This window comes from Leuciscus leuciscus (assembly GCF_965113295.1).
Source record: "Leuciscus leuciscus genome assembly, chromosome: 1".
NCBI lineage: Eukaryota > Metazoa > Chordata > Actinopteri > Cypriniformes > Leuciscidae > Leuciscus > Leuciscus leuciscus.
The window spans coordinates 52,540,821-52,560,468 of record NC_138725.1 but is presented as its reverse complement, the minus strand read 5'-3'; the positions used below and the strand labels follow the sequence as shown (position 1 = coordinate 52,560,468).

Genomic DNA, 19,648 nt, shown 5'->3' with positions numbered 1-19,648 from the left:
GTCCTCTTCACAACAAGAAAGATTACTATAACGTTTATATATTAATAATTATATTGGCATCCACACCGACGATTGATATGTCATCTGCAACCTTGAATGCTCAAGCCCTTTAAAGTAGGGTGAATTCTGATTGGCTTTTAAATGTTTTTATCCTTCATCAGCTGGAAAACAATTGTTCTGAAAGTAATTGCAATGATATTGCTCCTCTGCGTCATTACCATTATAGCTGTGGTGTGGACGTCACTACTCTCATAGAATAAGAACAATTATTAAAACTTGGTGTGAAATATTGGCCAATAATGTTGTGCGTCTCTGGTGAATGACGTACAGATTGTCGAGTTCTCATCCTGGGAGATTTCTGAGAATCATGAAAAAAAAGAGTTCTACAAAAGATTGCATGTTTATTTCAAAGGTTCTGAAAATGTACAACCCAGCTGGAAATCTGAATGATTAAAGTAGAAAACAGAAGGGGAGGCTGTGTGGTGCTAGTCTTCCTCATCAGAGGGAGGCTGGTCGGCAGCCGCCTGCTGTTTCTGCATCTTAGCCATGAGCTCTGAGGAAAAATACACCAAATAATGAGTTCCTTTATTCTCCATTTCATATTATATATGACACTAGTGAGTGAATTTATCAGGGCTCCAAGAGTTAATGACCAATTGACCAAACATTGTCTAGTCATTTGTGATTAATGGAAACGATAAGTACCTTTGGCCGGGTTGAAGACGCCATTGGTCTGCTGGTTACAAACATAGCAGCGCTTAGACTTGCGGTAGTGCAGGAGAGCACAGGCCTCGCAGAAGTAGTGCCGGCACCTGGAAAACAAAGACATTAGGAATACTAGGTCTGCAGTCAAATATATGGCTACAACATGCAAACACAATGTCAAACAAAAATATAGATATGATGTACACAGGCTAAAGCATCATATTGTGGATTTGTGCCGTGGTAAAAACAGCATTTGCAATTCAAACTGGCCATGGCTTGATGTAGCACTTACTTTGTAATAATGGGGTTCTTAAAGGACTCTCTACAAATGAAACACTTGAAAGGAAGATCTTCCTCGTCGCTGCTCACTTCATAGTTCTCCTCGTCTGCGAGATAAACAATACGTCAGAAAGAAGAACAACGGAAGCTAAATGTTTTCAAAGACCTGTACCTAAAGGTGGCTCACCGTTTGCCCCATATCTTCCTTCTTCGAGCTCTCGCTCAATCTGCCAGCCGTGCTTGTAGTCTGAGCGGTCATGCAGAAACTTACAGCTGTCTGAGGATAAAAGAAGACATGTTTGTTCCTGCAATGACATTTGTCATGGGTGTTAACATGAACCTCAAAAGAAAGGCAAAAACAGAGAGGAAACCGGTGGCTTACTAACCTCCAAACCCACAGAAGCCCGTCTCTTTATAGTCTTTACAAATGTCAGGCTGGTAATCCCACCGGACTGTGGCCCTGAGGTGCTCAGGGGCTCTGATTGGCCCTTTCCTATCACATACAAGACATTGTGGATCAGTTAAAAGTTGTGTCAGCATATTTAGTCACAGCAAACAGGACCAGCATTTCTACGGACTCACCTGACCATACCAGAGGAGGCGTTGCCCATGGTGGAATCTTTGGGTTTAATGTATTTATGGTAGTTGTTGATGCCACGATAAATCTTATCGTCATCTTTACCAGTCAACTCCTATAAATAAAATACAGACATGCCACTGAATTAGGAGATTGTGCCTATTGTGCCCACCCAAACAATATCAATAACCATGTATCCTTAAAGTCAGCATGAAATGGAAATTCACCATCTGTTTTCTAAAAGCATCTTAATGATCTTACTTCATTCACCCATGAATGCGTTTAATTTTTTGGTAGCACTTTACAATAAGGTTCATTTATTACACATTAGTTAATGTATTAACTAACATGAACTAACCATGAGAAATACATTTGTTGCTGTTTTTGTTCATCTTTGTTAACACTAGTTAATACAAATACAACTGTTCATTGTTTGTTCATGTTAGTTCACAGTGCATTAAATAATGTTAACAAGATTTTAATAAAGTATTAGTAAATGTTGAAATTATAATTAAAGATGAACTAATGCTGTATAAGTGCAGCTCATTATTAGTTAATGTTAACTAGTGTAGTTAACTAATGAACCTTATTGTAAAGTGTTACCAATTTTGTTTTACCTCATTATGTTTAATGTTAACATTTTAATATTAAAATGTCATAACTCATTCTTTCTGTGAAACGACAGACTTCTCTCTGGTGACATGTTGAACTTTGAACCTAATTGTGCCATTGTATGCACCAAATTTCAATATGCACATATTTAACATCACACAAATGAGATTCGAGAGCTGAGGCTGAGAGGAAGAATTTCTGTGCATAATGACTTTTTGTTCCTCACACAAAGCTACTGTATCATTTTTGAGGACTTAAAATATAACACACAAGTTGTGTATTAATATACTTTTATTGATCACTGTGTCTTTTTAAATTCATTTCAGTTTTAGAGAAGCATTAAGATCCTGCCTTAGATCTCCTTTTGTGTTCAATACAAGAACATTTTGAAACAATATGAGGGCAAGTAGATGATGACTTTTTTGGGGGGGGCAAGTATCCCTTTAAAAGCAAGTTCATCATAATATCTGTTTATTGAGAGATTGTTTCCACTTGTTGTTATAGGCCATAAAGTTTTTTTTTTCCCCTAATATATTTATTCAATTATATATTTAGACAATTACTGTTCAACAAAATGTATCAATTCTGCTGTGCTCCAATTTTTGAATGAGGTCACGAAAAAACTGAACTGATTTGATTCTTTTGTAGAGCTGAAATAGGTGTAATAATAATAACTGAAAATAATGAATTCTGATATGACAATTTTGCAATGCAGATGCTGTTTTTCTATTTACTGCTGTAAAGCTGCTTTGAAGAAATCTGTAATGTAAAAATAGCTGTACAAATAATCAGTTATTAGATTTCAAACCATACCTCTTTGTTTTTTGTATTACATATTAATATAATCCCCCGTACCTCTTGAATCTTCTGGCTGCGCTCAAAGATGGCCTGAGCATCTTTGTCCCTCTCTGTGTCCAACTCATAAACAGCAGTGGCCCCCATGTCATCTGGTCCCTCTGGTTTCTGCAACACAAACACACACACACACACACACACACACACACACACACACACTGAATTACAAGAATCAAATGTTTGGAATGGAATCAAATGGGTTTGCTATAAATCATAAGAAAACCCCAGATGTAAACATCTGACAGACTCACCGCTGACCGAGTGGACTTGTACGCGACAGTGACACTCTTGCCTTCTTTCTCCTCTTCACTTTCACTTGATGAGACTGCTTCCCTCTCCACTTTCTTTGTCTATACGGTGGGATGTGCAGTATTTAACTTGCGGTTATGGCTTCAGATGAAGCTAAACAGTAGCTTCGTAAAAGACTAAAATAATGCAGATTTCATTAAACATTTAAAATACCAACATACTTTCTGAATCATGGGGTTAGTAATAGCAGCTTTCTTCTTTCTGACCACAGCACTGCCTTCCTCGCCGCTACTTCTGTCTGATGAACACACACAAACTGATTTAATACATCAGTTACTTGGTTGTAATCAGAATTACGTTGGGCATAAACATTGACTGAACAGACAGCTTACTGTATTGACTATGGAAAACTGATCAAACAATACATGCATTACCGAGGACTGAGGGGGAAATCAGCACAAAATACCTTTATCGCTATCACTTGCATTTCTTTTCCGAGCAGAAAATTTCTTGTTTGATTTCTTAAAAAGAAACTTGCAGATTGTTTTAGGCTCTTCTGGCTCCGCCATCTTTAACTACAAACATAAACCACAGAATAATATGCGGAACTTCAGTTATAGTGCCTCTTGTGTTTGGGAATGGGATGAATAATACAGTGCAAGTTAAGGGTATATTGTCCTGAATCAGAGATGGTCTTTCTGCTACTGTTATTAACATTTCATACATAAATATATTCACATTTTAATGAATAATGTTCAAATTGTATTATGAAGTCTATTATTAGACTAACTGTCAGAGATATCTTGAAAGCATATATAACTCAAATGTATGGCAGCTCGCTTTTCTGATACAAACAATAACATTTAATACTGAACTGTACTATTCTTTACCCCAGAGGTTTCAGACATTCTCAATGCCAAGAACTTACATGTGTAAAATCTAAAAATATTACAGACATTATAATCTTTTGATTTCCTTTTGTTTGAGTAAAAAAAAAAAAAAAGAGTATTACTTGAATGAAATACAAAACATGCCTCTATACAAAACAAAAATTAACAAATCCAAATAGCAGCTAAACATTCCTGATAGATAGATGCATTAAAGAAGATCACAAAATCTTTATTTAAAATCAAGACATTGGAATCTAGCAATGAGTATAGAGGCCATTATAAGTTATTTGAATCTAGTCAGAGCATTATTTGGCAACACTTAACCACACCCCTGTCGTAAAGTACCAGTAGACGGGCAAAAGCGTCGTAAAATACCACAGTGGTTTACGGCCTCGCGCCATTTTAAGAAAGGAACGACTCGTTCAGCTTGGTGAGAGAACACGTTGTGTATTGTGTTGACCGAAATACAGAAAAATACTAAAGGGATTTAAGAAATTCATGCACGAAGATTCCCCACAGAAACACGCCGAGGTTATTGGGCTTAAATCGGAGGTTTCGTCGGAACCGGATGAGAAGTTGAGGTAATTCGCTATTGGAGGCCGCCCGTGGAAATGTTGGCGATCTCTGATCTGAACAGTAGCCGTAACGTTACGTTACTGACCCTAACCAGGATTGAGCTTTGCTTTACACGCGTGTAACAAAACGTGCACTACCATTACTTGTGTGATTCGTTCCGGTTTGTTTATTTGTATATTACACACCTGATAATGACGAAGCTGGTTATTCAAGCATTTGTGCAAAGTAAATATGGGGATGTTGGTTTGCCCGAAGCTAGCCGAGCTAGCTGGTACTGCTAGCTGCTAACTTTTAGAACCTCGTTTAGGGGGTGTTTCCTTATCGATACAGATACTGAAAGATACTTGGACGCCACATTTTCATTTAAAGTTTACCAACATCTAATTAGTCCGTGCTGTGGTTTCGGCCGATCCTGTAGTAAGTTAGCTAGTAGCTGAATTCTCCTCTAACTTCTCAATCATTTACGTTACCCACCGTAACTGCTTAAAGTATGCAGGGATTCTGTTAAGGGTTGTTGTTGTGGATTTTAATTGAATCGTTTGTAATTTCTCTTTTCTAGGTGAACAATGACTCAGTTTCTTCCGCCGAACCTGCTGGCATTGTTTGCCCCGCGGGACCCGATACCTTTTCTGACTCAACTCGAGAAACTTCCCCACGAGAAACACCACAACCAGCCCTACTGCGGAATTGCCCCTTTTATCCGGCATTTTGAGGTGCTTTTTGCAATGTTATATTCTATAAAATGTTTTAAATTGGTTTTTGTTGTTTTTAGTTTTTTGACTGCTAGTATTAAAGATTACAGATCAAGTGTTCTAATCAGACGATTATTTTATGCATGATGCAAATTACTTAAGATATATATTTTTCAGTATTTTGTGGCAATATCTAATGTTAATTTGTTACCCACTGTTGGTTAGGACCCCAGAGATGCTCCGCCACCAACAAGAGCAGAGACGCGAGATGAGAGGTTGGAGAGGAAGGTGAGGAAGTCTTAACTTTTTACATTTCTGTGGGAATTTCACTGATGTTGTTTACCCATGCTGAATGGCTTTTAAATTCAGACCTTCATTCAGAAGGGTTTCAATTGTGTTATTATGAGTTGAGGATGGCAAACATTTTATCTTTGAAAAGCTTCAGTGGAAGAGTGACTTTGTCAGTAGGATAATCTTTTTAGTACACTTATGAACAATGTTCACGTATTTCTAGAAAATGACAACATGGGTGATTTTTATATATATATATATACATACATACATACATACATACATAAAAATCAATATATAATAGTGTATGTGTGTATATATATATCCATATGTTAATATTTGTATGTAATATGGTCCATTGTTATTTCCATTCCAGAGAAGAGAGAAGATGGAAAGGAGGCAAGTTGTGGTGGAAACAGAACTGAAGCTATGTAAGTATCTGAAATTAAGTAAAACGCTGAAACGCACTGTATTATAAAACCTTATCAATTGTTTCTTGTATCTCCACAGGGGACCCACATAATGATACTAATGCTCAAGGAGATGCTTTTAAGACCTTGTTTGTTGCTCGAATTGTGAGTGTTTTTGTTTTATATATGGGCTTGTACGTAAGAATTAAAATATTTTGAGATCTTGTCCTGAAAATGTTAATCTTATGTGTTCTGTTCTTGCAGAATTATGACACCACAGAGTCCAAACTACGGCGTGAGTTTGAAGTCTATGGTCCTATCAAACGGGTAAGTTGTTGAATATGTACATTTCTCCACTTTCCTTTCCTTTTTTTTTCTTTTTTTTTTTTTTATCCCACAGGCTCATCCTTTAATGTTTTTGCCTTTAATTAGATCTACATTGTGTACAACAAGAAAACTGGAAAACCAAGAGGCTATGCGTTCATTGAATATGAACACGAGAGAGACATGCACTGTGAGTAACCAAGACATCTCGTTCTTCTTTAAACTCTTTAAATGACTTGGGAATACTACACCATATTTTACTGCAATGTAAAAAGGCATTCATTGTCTTCTCATGAACTATTTTTATTTGAAGCATCAAATGATGTTAGTCATAGTCCATCTATTTAGATTTTTTCTTTTCTGCCGGCGTCACCACAAATGTAGAATTAGCCAACCAATCAAAAATGTAAAAACATATGAGAATGTGTAACTCTGTCATGTTATAAAACTCCATTTTGTGTGTGTGTGTGCTTGTATGATGGCTTGTCAACCCTATCATATCTGTGTTCGTAGTATATTCCTGTTTTTTTACCCCGTGTGTGTGTTGCATCTGTGTGAGTGTGACGGTGCAGCACATGTGGGTGAAGAGCGGAGTGTGGCTGTGCGTTAGCCCAACACACATTCTGATGAATGTTGCCACTCTATGGCATCTCTGTAATGTTTAGGCAGTGTGACATAGCAGTGTGTTTCCGGATGGAGCGGTGATGGTAAGCTAAAGGCTAAGGCTGTCTGTAGTGAAAAAGGTGACCCATATACTTACACACGTGTTCATGTCTGGTGCACAAACAGCCGTTAATATCAAGGCTTTTTATACCTCAGTTCACACAGGGGCCTTTATGATTGAAGTGTTGCGGAGCGAGTCAATGCTTTCTATTAATTGTGTGTTGTTCTCATTGCTACTGCAGCCGCCTATCTCTGATGGCTATTGGCCAGAGCTGGCTTGCAGATCATGATGATGGTTTTGATACATCTACACCCTACTACCACAGCTCAGTATATGGTTGGTATGATGGGTTTGTATGATGGGTAAGATTTCTTTACACCCCTCATCTAATTTTAGTTGATAGGTGTACCAAATCACTTCTCATCTGCCCCATTTTAGGGCTAAATATAGGGCTGCCAGTTGTTATTGACTGTGGCTTGGGCCAGTTATAGTGAGTGCGAGCCTGTCATTAATCTCTTCTATTAAAGCCATTGTACTACTAATGTGGTTGTACCCCGCAAGATTTAGACCGTGCAGTATTGGTTACACTTGAAACCGAACTTTGTTGTAAAGAGAACCTGTTTGTTACATTACAACACACAATTGCCGAGTTAAAGTGGATGGTGGTCTCGTTGTTAGATATTAAAATATAGATGCATTTATTTTGCACACATAGTTAAATGTCTTCTCTCTCCACAAGGTTGGGTAATCCCTGCCATAAAAGTGCAGTTACATTTACAGTTTAAGTGAATTTTTGCAGAGGAAATCCAGTAATTTCAATAGTAATCCATGTGATGTGGAATTTTGCATTTCAGGTGGGTAGAAGATTTACCCATGCAGATTTCGCGTAGGGTTCAAGTTGGTCACGTAGATTTGGCATGTTGGAAAAACAGAAAGCTGCTTGGTTTGATAGTGACTTAGCTACACTTAACAATTTGACCGTGGATATTTTTACCTTACCTGCAACATTTTGTGCTAATGTGATTGCACCTTAACACTGTTGCTATGCAACAACTAGATGAAAAGGATCTGCTCTTGTGTTGTCCAGTGACAATGTGAACGTGTCTCATGTTATTGCTATAACTTGCTATATTGCCAAGCGTTACTATATCAAATAAGCCAGGACCTTAACTTTTTTGTAATGTAAATAATGGCACAAAGACTCATTTGGTAATGCGTTTTTATTTAAATAAAAATTCATAGTGTGTGTAGGCACTATTTGCTGAAATGGTGGTGTTGGCTTTAATAGAATAGGTTAACTAAGGACTTTGGATATTTAAATCACTGCACGGAACCTGATTACATTTAAAGATTCTTATTGCCATGGATTCACCTTGTAGAGCATCAATGGTTAAATTCAGTCCCAGAGTTCCTCTGTGAGACACTTGATCCATAGGCCTCAGAAATGTCTATTTAGGTTAAGTGAGGAGCTGCAACCTTTCTTGTGACTTTCCTTGTGTCCAAACTGGCTATTTACCACTATTTACAAAGCTCTTAATGGGCTGAAAAAATGACATGGATACAACCAATAAAATAAGAATTATATTTTACTTTTCTTAACACATGTTAAGGGTTTATACAATTTAAGTTCCTAATACGCATTTTTCTCAATCTGAATTCTAGTTTAAAAAAAAATATATATATATATATTTCCTTTAAATTTTCACTTGCAAGGCCCTGTAGAATCATAAAGAATTTAAACTAAATGGAAAAACTGATCTGAGAGATTTTATGGATATAAGGGTGGATGGTAAGCCCCTCTTGTTGGTTAGGTAGGTGAGGGTTGTGGTAAGGCCCTCTGTTAACTGTTAAATGAGGGTGGATGGTAAGGCCCTCTTGTTGGGTAGGTGCGCTGAGGGTGTTTGGTAAGCCCCTCTAGTTTGGTATGGTAGTCTGAGGGTTGTTGGTAAGGCCCTCCGGATGAGATGTCAGGACAGATGTGTGTGAAATAACTTGAGGGTTTGATGGTAAGGCCCTCATGATGGGTTTCAACTGAACGCCGTCGACAGTGCAGACCAGAATAGCTTCGTGGATTTCATCGTATCCCTTGTTGATGGATTGGATCCCTAATTCCTTGGTTCAAGGTTGTCCAGTTTTGATAAAAAAAAAAAAAATCATTTGTATCAAATGTACTGAAAGACATTTTGATTCGAGGCTGCTGGAATCGCCAGGCTACATTTCCGTGGGGTGTTCCATCAAGGACTTCATCCTTGGCCAGGTGTTATGGTAAGATAGCATCTCCAGGTAATGTGGTAAGACTGAGATAATGACTAAATACTTAAGGGCTTAGACTTATCTTAGACCAGCAGAAGGAAAAGACCTAAGGGTATTGGCCATATTGAAGTGTGTGGGAATTGTGTAACTTTCTTAAAAGCTGTACTTCTAGCATACCCATTATTTATAATGTATAGAAGCTAGAAGTAAAGCTCTGCCAATTTTTTTTCCTCCCCTTTGGTCTACCGTGATGTGAGCGTAAATGGTGCTTTAATGCTCATAGAAATTCTGTATGAGTGTGAATGAATGTTTGAGAGATTTTGGAGAATGGAAAGAGTGGCTTTTAGTGTAACTGTATTCACTAAGTGCCTTTTTTTCTTGTGGCTTTCTATCAAGATTTAATGAGAATAAAATGGCGTTAATGGGCAGTTTAATGTGGATCACAATTTGGAGATGGTTAGTTGTCCAAGCTGTTGAGTACAATGCTTTTGTTTTTGCGATCCACATTGCACTGTTAGAACTGCCTTACATTTTATTTGTCAGTTTTAAGGTCTACCATAGCACTTAAATGTTACTTCATATTTCTTTCTGAATACCAGAGAGATGGCATTTTGCCTGAATATTACATCGTTTTTAGAAAGCACATGTTTTAGTGTCTTTAAACTCTAAAGGCAGGCATACACTGCACGAGTTCAGACACTCAGGAGGTTGTGCGCCATTGCACATGTTATGAGTTAATTTGATTATCGTGTCAAAGTAACTGGTACACTGCACGACTACTGCACTGTGAGCTGGCGGCAATCATATGAGCTTTCATGCTTAACACGGAGATTCTGGAGCATGATGCTGCTATACCTTCAGATAGAAAAAAGACCCAAAATAAAAAGACGAATGTGCAAATGATTTGGTAAAAAGCAAAAAACGGCACAGCCATTCCTTTGACAAATACATTCTAGTTTATGTTGAGTGTATGCCCTGTAGGGTTGCATCCACTGGGCTGTAATTAAATTGATAGATCTAGCCTATGTGATGTGGTTGTGTATGATTTGGCAATAAGGGACAGCCTATACATAAGGCAAAATTGGGCTGACTCACCCAATTGTTGAATGTTTCAAACAATTATCGGGTTGTTTGGAGGTGCTCGTAACGTTCTCTGCTCGTAATTCCTCACACAGTGCGAGCCGTGACAATACGAGCATCAGCAATTTCCACGCGATTTCTCCCGAGAGAAGAAAAATCGCCTGTGAGATTGTACGACATAAAAAATCGTACCGTGTGCGCCCAGCTTAAGTGGTATCTGGAGTTTTTATCTTCAATACTGAGAATTTAGATGCCACTGCAATGTTCTCACATTCCGTGATGCGTTACACTTAAATTTAAGGTATTTGGCATATTATTCTGCAACTTGCAATATTCAGTTTAGTTTTTGTTAACTGCTGAAATAGCATATGGATCATGAATTCATATCATACAGGCTATTTCTTATAAAAGCATTATTGTGCTTTGGAATTATTTTAAGGAATGCAGTCTGGAAAATCTGCTTAAATCTATAATCCAAATCATGAACTTCAGTAATTTACTAAATGCTTTTTTTAAATACAGGCAATGTTTTTGTGATTTATTTATTAATGCGTCTCAATCCATGAGTTATCATTAACTAAAACTAAGGTAGAAGATTTTTTTTTTTGAGCTCATAGCAGAATTGTCAGTTTATCTCATTCCTGGTGTCTTTATCAATTCAGAGGTAAGCGTGTCTTCAAATAGCTTAATGTTTTTAATGGAGTTCATCCCAAATTCAAGGTATGTAATAGGAAATACTGTTGTGTGTATTCTTGTTTTCTCATTGTCTACCTCTTTCTTTCTTTTTACTCTTTATTCTCTTCATTCCTCAATCTCCGCTTTTCTATTGCTCGTCTATCAACTCTACTAGCTGCCTACAAGCATGCGGATGGCAAAAAGATTGATGGACGCAGAGTACTTGTTGATGTTGAAAGAGGACGAACGGTCAAAGGATGGCACCCCCGACGACTCGGTAAGCACTTGTTCCTAAGTGTTCTTTTCCAGGCCAGGGGTGTCCAATGCTGTTCCTGGAGGGCCAATGTCCTGTAGCCTGCATCAACACTTGCCTGGATGTTTCTAGTAATCCAAAAGACCTTGATTAGCTTGTTCAGGAGTGTTTGTTTTAGGGTTGATAAAAAAACTCTGCATGACTGTCAGTCTTGAGTTCCAGAATTGCCCACCCCTGGTAAAGATGGTATGGTTGGGATAGCAAGTGTTAATACTTCACATCATCAATATATATATATGCATTTTATTCTCCAGGTGGAGGTCTTGGCGGTACAAGGCGAGGAGGAGCAGATGTCAACATCAAGCACTCTGGCAGAGATGACACCTCCCGTTATGATGACCGACCAATTGGAAGGTAAGTTGCGTGGAGCATAATTGTGTTTTTAGTGTTTTAGCTTTCGGTCCTTACCTCTATTGTCTATTATCCTGCAGTGACCGTGATCGGGATCGTGGCGAACGCAGGGAACGCAGTCGTGAACGTGACCGAGAAAAGGAGCGTGGGGAGCGTGGAGAGCGCCGCCGCTCTCGATCCCGAGAGAGACGCAGACGCACCAGATCTCGTGAGCGTGAGAGGGCCCTTGTGGTTCCGGGGGAGGAGACTGGGGGCGGCAGCCGACGTCGAGACAGAGAAAGAGAGAGAGGTGCCACCGGAGACAGCCGAGAGAGGAGTAGAGACCGGGATAGAGAAAGAGACCGCAAGAGGAGAAGCAGGAGCAGGGATAGAAAGAGAGATAGGGAAAGAGGCAAGGGTGCAGAAGGAGGAGAGGAAGGCATGGGTGGGCTTGTTGACGGAATTATTCCAGAAGGGGGAGAAAGGGGTATGGAGGACCCCTTGGGTGGTGAACCAGGACGAAGTGAGGAGGGAGGGCCTGAAGGAGAGGAGAGAGGGAGGGATCGAGACAAAGACAGGGAAAGAGACCGCGATAGGAAGCGCAGCCATAGAGATAAAGATAGAGACAGGGATCGTGAGAGAAGGCGAGATAGGGATAGAGATCGGGAACACAAACGGGACCGGGGTGATCGGGACCGTGGAGACCGGAGGGAAGATAGACATGTATCCTCCTCAGGAGATCAAGAGGGTTTGGGTAACGGAGGTGATGGGGGTGAAGAGCCAGTGCCGCCACAATCAGAAGAAGGTTCACAGGATGGGATGAGGATGATGATGATGGATCAGGATTCCATACAGTCAGGAGAGGGCTATGCCTCCAATGAGAATGGGTACAGGATGGAGGGCCAGGGTGACGAGTACTGAAAGTGCCACTGTTGTGTGAATGATCCAAGGTTATCCAGTTGTAATATTGATTTGATTCACAAATATCCTCAACCGTTATTTAATGCCTACACCCTCCTTTGCTTGCACTATGTCCACAGTGTGTGAGTATTATACTGTACTACCAACAGCTATCACTGAGAGAGCTTAGTGTCTCCCTGGTAAGAAGCGTACTTTTGTTAAATAAAAAGATTATGTAGCTGAACTGTGAGGTTTTTTTTTATTTTAGTTTTAGCCTGTTTAAATTATATCTGGGGCTTTGTTTGCATAAAACTTCACCTAATAACTAGCCTTATGATGCATTTGAATTCCCTGTGATAACATCAACTAAGTATCAATTGACCGTGTTTGCTGGGACGAGGTCTCTTGACTGAAGTACTGTATATTTTTACGGTGTAGTTTCAGTAAGGGATGGGTAATTGATGGTTTAAAACGTTTCTGTACATTGTTCCTTTTACATTAGTCTTCCCCACCCCCCAGTTTCTCTTCAGTGTTTTTTTTCTTTTCTTTTGTACATTTATTTTATATATTTGGTCCAATATGTGGATCGTTTGCAAATCGTACAGTGGCCCCTAATTTTACTGAAGGAACAAATACAGGAAAAATGTACACAATTGTGTTTTTAAATGGGAATGTTTGCCATGGGTTCACGAAAATTGCTCTTAATTTTCTTTCTTGAATATATTTTTTTTTTCTGTTGCTTGTATCTCTGGTCGTATTGGTTCTGCCTTTCATTCTTGAATAAATACTTTTTTATTGACAAATTGAGTTCTTGATTCCTTGTCTCACAAACGGCATTGAACTTGCGCCTCTGGCTCTGACGTGCAGAATTGCGTCATTCAGTAAGCGGCTGCCTGGGACGAGTCGAGTGCACTCTTCGCGCATCTCCACATTAGCTGAAGCATCTACGCTTTCACTGGAGCTGCTGCAGATACGATTGATTCTTACAATTGAAAATCCGTTCCTTCTGATCCAAAACGATATCTTCTAATTTATTAAAATTTTACCTCTGGTGAAACGCTTCAGTCCTCCACTGCAGCAGACGATCTTCATGATGTCATCGTATTATCATACGGGGAAAGATGTGGACATGGCGGCGATGACGGAACCGCTCTGCTTGGAAAGAGGTAGTTTACTTAGTCCTATTTATTATATCCCAACACACCAGTAGCATTTGGAAAATGCTATGGCAGGTAGCTTAGCCAATGAACTGACAGGTTCTAGTGTCTGTTAATCAGGCAGCATTAGTGACCTAGGCTATAAGCGGGGCATATCGTGCCCATAATGTGAGTGAATCAATGTGGTAGTTTGTTTTATGCTTGAAATTCATTAAATAAAACCGATTCATTTACAGGTAAATGTCACATCTTTGCATATGGAAGCACATTAGCAGAAAGTCATTTCCCTGAGCTAATTGGCATCCGTACGTGTTCATTTTTACGTTGTATACGGGTGTATGTTCTCTTTTCTATGCTAATATCTTCCACCGTTGATTCGTGCTACCCCCCGGTTATCAAAAGAATGCAGTTGTTCGTTATAGACCGCGGGGCGTCTTTAGTCATTTGATTAAAAACGGCCCTTTAAATAAATAATAAATAAATTATATATATATATATATATTGTTGTTGTTGCTTCAGTCCTGGTATCCATTGTAGTGGACATGGGAAAAAAAATCGAATAAAAGAGTTTGCACAAATCTTGTTTTTTCGACTAATTTATACATTGGAGAAGATCAAATATCAAGTGGATAATTTTTTTGCTCAGTGGAAAAACAATCAGGTCTGAAGGGTTTAAAGCATCATTACTTAAAAATATGGTGCTTTAAAAAAAAAAATCAGCAGAGTTTCATAATAACCAGAACTCTCCTTGACTAGTTGGCTTTCAATCCCAGGTTAACTTTGCTTGCAAGTAGGCTTTTTATGTATATTTCTGTAATGGTTTATTTCTCTCCAGATGTTTGCAGAGTGATAGAACTGTTGGACAGGCTTCAAAGAAGCGGTGAGCTTCCTCCTCCCAAACTTCAGGCTCTACAGAGAGTTCTACAGAGCAAGTTCTGTGCTGCCATCAGAGAGGTAAAGGCTACTTCAGTCCTTCAAACATGAGGACGCTTGACTGTGAATTTGCTTCTATTAATAACTGTTTCTTGGATTCTCTTGCTTTCAGTTGGAACAAATTACCTTCATTAAAAAACAGTGAGAAATATTTACTAAATCTTTACCTTTTATCTTGTGCTGATTTCACAGAACACTAAAGGAACATACGTAGTTAGGTTAAGGTTTGAAATGTAGAAATTGTCACCACATAACACAGGACTTTGTCCTTTTCCACCCCCACACATATATGGTCGTTTCTCATAGAAAGTATTGTGCTGCACTGTTCCTCCTCCTGAATGACTCACTTTCCTGTCTCTTTGAGACTGCATCTCACTTCAGCCTCCATGTCTCACTCCTTGACTTGCGGTAATCGGTTCCTATGCCAGGAGTCCAGTCTGTTCACAACAATAAAACAGATATTTACCCTTTTCAGATTTATTCAGTTTTCACATGTCTTTCTGATGTCCTGCTCTTTGCGTAGCTTAGAGAGAAATGTCTTATGGGAACACAAGGTTTTGATCTGTATGTCTGCATTGGTTGATTTCTCCCACTAAAATTAGCCTTCTACTTCACAAATTTTACATTGGAATTAACTGGAATTATGGCTCTTGATTCTGATTGTTAAAAAATGGTAGTATGTCAAATATTCTTCTAAGAACACTAAACTGTGTACCAGTAATTGACCATTGTTCCAAGAAACTGATTTCCTACACAAGCTCTTAAAAATAAATGTTCTTTTTTGGCATCGATGATTCTATGAAGAACATTTAAAAGTGCAGTAAGTGATTTCTGAGAAATGCTGTTGAACGTGAATCGGACCGAGCGCCATAACACACTTGTTTCCAGCAGTAATGGGCGTATACACTCATGAGGGTGGAGTTGCCTGTGCTGCATATTGTGTTTGTGAATTTGGGGGCAGAGCTATCAAGATAGGGTGACGGGGTGTGATCATTTTGGGTATCGTTGTGTTCATTTGGTGATTTCAAATATCAACAGCGCTTCTCAGAAATCGCTTACTGCAACTTTAACGTTCATGGAACCTTTCCATTCCACAAAAGGTTATTTATAGTAAAAAAAAAATAAAAAAAAATAAATAAAGGTTAATTCAGATAATTATAATGTTCTTCAAGCTAAGAAAAAAATGGTTCCTTTAACTGAACCTTTGACTGAAAGGTTCAATTGGGGAGCCAAAAATGGTTATTCTATGGCATCACAGTGTAGCTCTGCTAGATTCATGTCTCTCATATCACCGTGATGTCTTTTTCCTTTTATATAATTAAAGCTAAAATCCATATTTAATGTCCATTTATTTATTTGGTAATCAACAGCCATGTAATAAGCAAGATAATGAACAGTCACATGGTCATTGTCACAAAATAAGCCCCTACTGGATGATCAAGATCCTGTTGTGAAGCAGAAAGGTTTGTGGCATACCTTGGGGGTTTATTTAGCAATTGTGACCAGCTGATTGTGCATGATTACCCCTTATGAAGTCATTAACAATCATTTATTTAAATGTTTAAACACATCAGTAGTCTGTGTACATCCCATAATGTATGCAAATGAAAATATCAAAGTTTCAGGAAATTTCTGGTATTCAAATGTTTGTTAAATAATGATCTGCAAAACAGTTTGTAAAGTATTTTGTTAATATTATTAATTGTGAAGTTTTACAAACTCACTGTAAACTACAAAATACTTTCTCACAATATAGTTGAATTTTTTTAGGTCTACGAGCAGCTTTATGATACGTTGGACATTATAGGTGGGCCCGAGGTCCGAGCACAAGCCACTGCCAAGGTAATTTTTTACCAAAAACCTGCAACTAAGTTAATCAAGAATGATCATCATACACTGAAGGAAACACTTATTTAATCTCTTTTTTTCTTTCCTCCAGGCCACAGTAGCAGCGTTCGCAGCCAGTGAAGGCCATGCACACCCAAGGGTGGTTGAACTCCCTAAAACAGACGAGGGGCTCGGGTTCAACATCATGGGGGGAAAAGAACAAAACTCTCCCATCTACATCTCCAGGGTCATCCCAGGAGGTGTTGCTGACCGACAGGGTGGTCTGAAGAGAGGAGATCAGCTGCTCTCTGTTAATGGAGTGGTATGTTGGGACAGTGTGTTTTTGAGATGTATAATTTAGCAGCTATATTTTTGCATGTGATCATGGCTTTGATTTCAAAAGCTGTGGTTTGCCATAATAACGTGTTAACATGCTTGCAGACTTCAAAATGTCCTTTATTTCTTTATCATTGTGTAGAGTGTGGAGGGAGAACACCATGAGAAAGCTGTGGAGCTGCTAAAGGCAGCCCAGGGTTCAGTGAAGCTGGTGGTGCGTTACACCCCTAAAGTCCTAGAAGAGATGGAAGCCAGGTTTGAGAAGATGAGAAGTGCCAGGAGACGCCAGCAACATACCAGCTACTCGTGAGTGTGACTTTATCACTTTCTTTTCCTTTCCTTTTTTCCCCCTGTGGTTCTTTCCTTTTTCTCATCTTCTCTCAGCCGATTAGTAATCAGAGGACTTATTTGTTTCTTTAAAAGTACGCTACTGTTCAAAAGTTGTTCAGAAGTCTCACCAGGGCTGTTCTATTTTAAAATATTATTTATTCATGTGATGGCAAAGTTATTTATTTTTTATTTTTTTTACATTTACATTTATTTTCAGTCTTCATTGTTAAATGATCCTTTAGAAATCATTTTAATATTCGTGTTCAAGTAACATTTCTTATTATTATCAATGCTGAAAACAGTTGTGCTGCTTAATAGTTTTGTCACATTTTTCTCAGGATTCTTTGAATAGCGAGTTCAAAAGAACAGCATTTATTTGAAATGGACATCTTTTGTTACATCAAACTAAATATATTACTGACCCCAGACTTTTTAATGATTGTGAATTTATTTATATAATTCGTTTATAAAATCACATTTATAAAATTAGTTTGAAGCTGCTTTTTTCAGTGTGCAAACTTTTTTTTCAATGTTTTATGGTCCTGCACCCGAGTCCAATTAGGCTGTTTGGGATGTGCACACCTTCTTTCGTATTTATTAGAATACTTCGTATTCTTTTGTGAATATAACATCACCATCACATTTTTTTTTATTACAGTAGACTGTTATACAATAGACTGCTAAAAAATTTAATTAAATAAAAAATGTCATGTCCTCTGGCAATTGAAATGTTTTTAATGAAACACGGGAGATGCTATTGAACGTGCAAATAGCCTATGAGCTGGTTCACACAGAACAAAGCAAAAACGCGAGGCTCTTGCAGTGGAATGGGGAAAAACCGCAAGGTCTCCATGTGTCTTTTAAAAGTTGAACTTTAACTTGAGCGCCACATTTTTAGAATGGCGTGTCATGCGCGAGAAGCTACAAAAGACACGAGTGCAACAGTCAAACATGACCGTCAACCGCTTTTACATAGAAAAATAATGGAAAAGTAGCGCCGTGGAATGGAAAAACTTTAGATTACTTTAGATGAACTTGTTTTTCTGTATATAGAACTATCTGTATTTTAACATTTCCCCATCATTGTCTTTTCACCGACAGGTCTTTGGAGTCCAGGGGTTAACCAGTCTTAACTTCTGACTGGCCTGCTGATCCATTCTTCCACCCTTTCTGCTCCTGTAGGATGACAGAAGACCTTGGGGAGATCAGTGTAACTACCCTTAGATATTTATGTTAGTGGAACGATCTCAAAACATGTAGACCTCAAATATACTATTTTCCCTGGCCATGCAGAGGGAGAGACTGCATAGTGCATCTGGTCTGTCTTGAGTCTGATTTTCTATTGTATTCTTATGTGGAACCTGCACCCTGGGATATGCTGGGTGGTTGTGTGTGTGTGTGTGTGTGTGTGTGTGTGTGTGTGTGTGTGTCTGTTAGCACAGAAGAGAGCTTTAACAATTGCCTAGAGGGTGCAAATAGCACACAGTATGTGTACTTGTAGGACAAAATGTGTGTATTTTACTGTAAGATTATTAACTGAATGGCATGATGGTTTCTACTTAGACCATTACCCACTCACTTATCGAGTCTGTGTTTCAGAAAACATGCATTGACAATAGAGTTAAAGCTATGCATCAAATTTACAGTACAAGTATTCTTGTCTCATGTGTTCCACTCTGTGAGAACTACATCAGGAGGACAAACACTGTTATTCCAAAAGACACTTCCTGAATGAACTGATTGCTCTGTTCTAAGCACGCCATACTCAAATAGGTTGTCATGAAAGTGTGCTCCTATGAGTGGCTTTGTGCTGCCAGTCATAGTGCCTATGTTCAATGCTTGAATTTTTTTGTTTATTTATATATTTATTCATACATTAAAATCAACAATGTCATTTAAAAGTCTGGTGAGTTAATTTATGTCAAATGTCAGTTGTTTATATATGGTAATAATCATAGTTTGGACAAAATATTTCAGGTCAAAATTTCAGGATTGGAGAGACCAAATGCACCATAATGAAAATATATTGGGTAGAAATGTGTCTTTTGTCAATGGGGGACTCATGAAAATCACCCATGAAAAAGATTAAAAATAAAATTGCATTGATGTTTTTATGAAAAAAGAAAATTTAAATGTTCATAATTCATAAATCATATTTTTTTTGTTTAAAATCAGAATGGTCACAACTTCTTTCTTTCTTTTGATTTTGGAGAGAAATTTGACTGGCACAGAACTTGTTTTAATAGATTTTATTAAATTCACATCTAATGTTGTGAACCTCCTGAATATTAGGGTGTTTCTGCAACTACGGGCACTTTTGACTATCCCAATTTTAAGTGAAAGTGAAAGTGAAAGTGACACGTGACGGCCAAGTATGGTAACCCATACTT

At 38.3% G+C, this 19,648-nt stretch overlaps 3 protein-coding genes across 3 annotated transcripts; 2 read left to right on the top strand and 1 right to left on the bottom strand.

Annotated features, from left to right (window-relative positions):
• Positions 1 to 381: 381 nt before the first annotated feature.
• rnf113a (ring finger protein 113A) lies at positions 382 to 3,896 on the bottom strand. The gene is made up of 10 exons (XM_082182102.1): positions 3,744 to 3,896; positions 3,499 to 3,575; positions 3,280 to 3,378; positions 3,029 to 3,136; positions 1,567 to 1,676; positions 1,371 to 1,477; positions 1,172 to 1,261; positions 998 to 1,091; positions 706 to 812; positions 382 to 553 (listed from the first exon to the last, which is right to left on the bottom strand). Exons 1-10 carry the CDS (start codon positions 3,844 to 3,846, stop codon positions 486 to 488), a joined length of 963 nt encoding a protein of 320 aa, XP_082038228.1. The 5' UTR covers positions 3,847 to 3,896; the 3' UTR covers positions 382 to 485.
• A 667-nt stretch (positions 3,897 to 4,563) lies between these two features.
• On the top strand, positions 4,564 to 13,478 carry snrnp70 (small nuclear ribonucleoprotein 70 (U1)). The gene is made up of 10 exons (XM_082142688.1): positions 4,564 to 4,748; positions 5,303 to 5,456; positions 5,661 to 5,723; positions 6,103 to 6,157; positions 6,237 to 6,301; positions 6,401 to 6,463; positions 6,569 to 6,650; positions 11,308 to 11,409; positions 11,700 to 11,799; positions 11,877 to 13,478. The coding sequence occupies exons 2-10, from the start codon at positions 5,310 to 5,312 to the stop codon at positions 12,694 to 12,696; spliced, it is 1,497 nt and encodes a 498-aa protein (XP_081998814.1). The 5' UTR covers positions 4,564 to 4,748; positions 5,303 to 5,309; the 3' UTR covers positions 12,697 to 13,478.
• Positions 13,479 to 13,576: 98 nt separating this feature from the next.
• lin7b (lin-7 homolog B (C. elegans)) lies at positions 13,577 to 19,159 on the top strand. The gene is made up of 6 exons (XM_082143524.1): positions 13,577 to 13,841; positions 14,668 to 14,786; positions 16,536 to 16,607; positions 16,705 to 16,914; positions 17,071 to 17,234; positions 18,360 to 19,159. Exons 1-6 carry the CDS (start codon positions 13,766 to 13,768, stop codon positions 18,379 to 18,381), a joined length of 663 nt encoding a protein of 220 aa, XP_081999650.1. The 5' UTR covers positions 13,577 to 13,765; the 3' UTR covers positions 18,382 to 19,159.
• The last annotated feature ends 489 nt before the right edge of the window (positions 19,160 to 19,648 follow it).

Excerpts from the sequence above, each read along its gene's own strand:
- rnf113a (XM_082182102.1), bottom strand. The coding sequence starts at position 3,846 with ATGGCGGAGCCAGAAGAGCCTAAAACAATCTGCAAGTTTCTTTTTAAG. Across the intron at positions 3,379-3,498 it reads CTAACCCCATGATTCAGAAA|ACAAAGAAAGTGGAGAGGGA; the intron begins GTATGTTGGTAT and ends CCCACCGTATAG. Across the intron at positions 3,137-3,279 it reads ACAAGTCCACTCGGTCAGCG|AAACCAGAGGGACCAGATGA; the intron begins GTGAGTCTGTCA and ends TTTGTGTTGCAG.
- lin7b (XM_082143524.1), top strand. The coding sequence starts at position 13,766 with ATGATGTCATCGTATTATCATACGGGGAAAGATGTGGACATGGCGGCG. Across the intron at positions 13,842-14,667 it reads ACCGCTCTGCTTGGAAAGAG|ATGTTTGCAGAGTGATAGAA; the intron begins GTAGTTTACTTA and ends ATTTCTCTCCAG. Across the intron at positions 16,915-17,070 it reads TGCTCTCTGTTAATGGAGTG|AGTGTGGAGGGAGAACACCA; the intron begins GTATGTTGGGAC and ends ATCATTGTGTAG.
- snrnp70 (XM_082142688.1), top strand. The coding sequence starts at position 5,310 with ATGACTCAGTTTCTTCCGCCGAACCTGCTGGCATTGTTTGCCCCGCGG. Across the intron at positions 5,724-6,102 it reads ATGAGAGGTTGGAGAGGAAG|AGAAGAGAGAAGATGGAAAG; the intron begins GTGAGGAAGTCT and ends TTTCCATTCCAG. Across the intron at positions 11,410-11,699 it reads ATGGCACCCCCGACGACTCG|GTGGAGGTCTTGGCGGTACA; the intron begins GTAAGCACTTGT and ends TTTATTCTCCAG.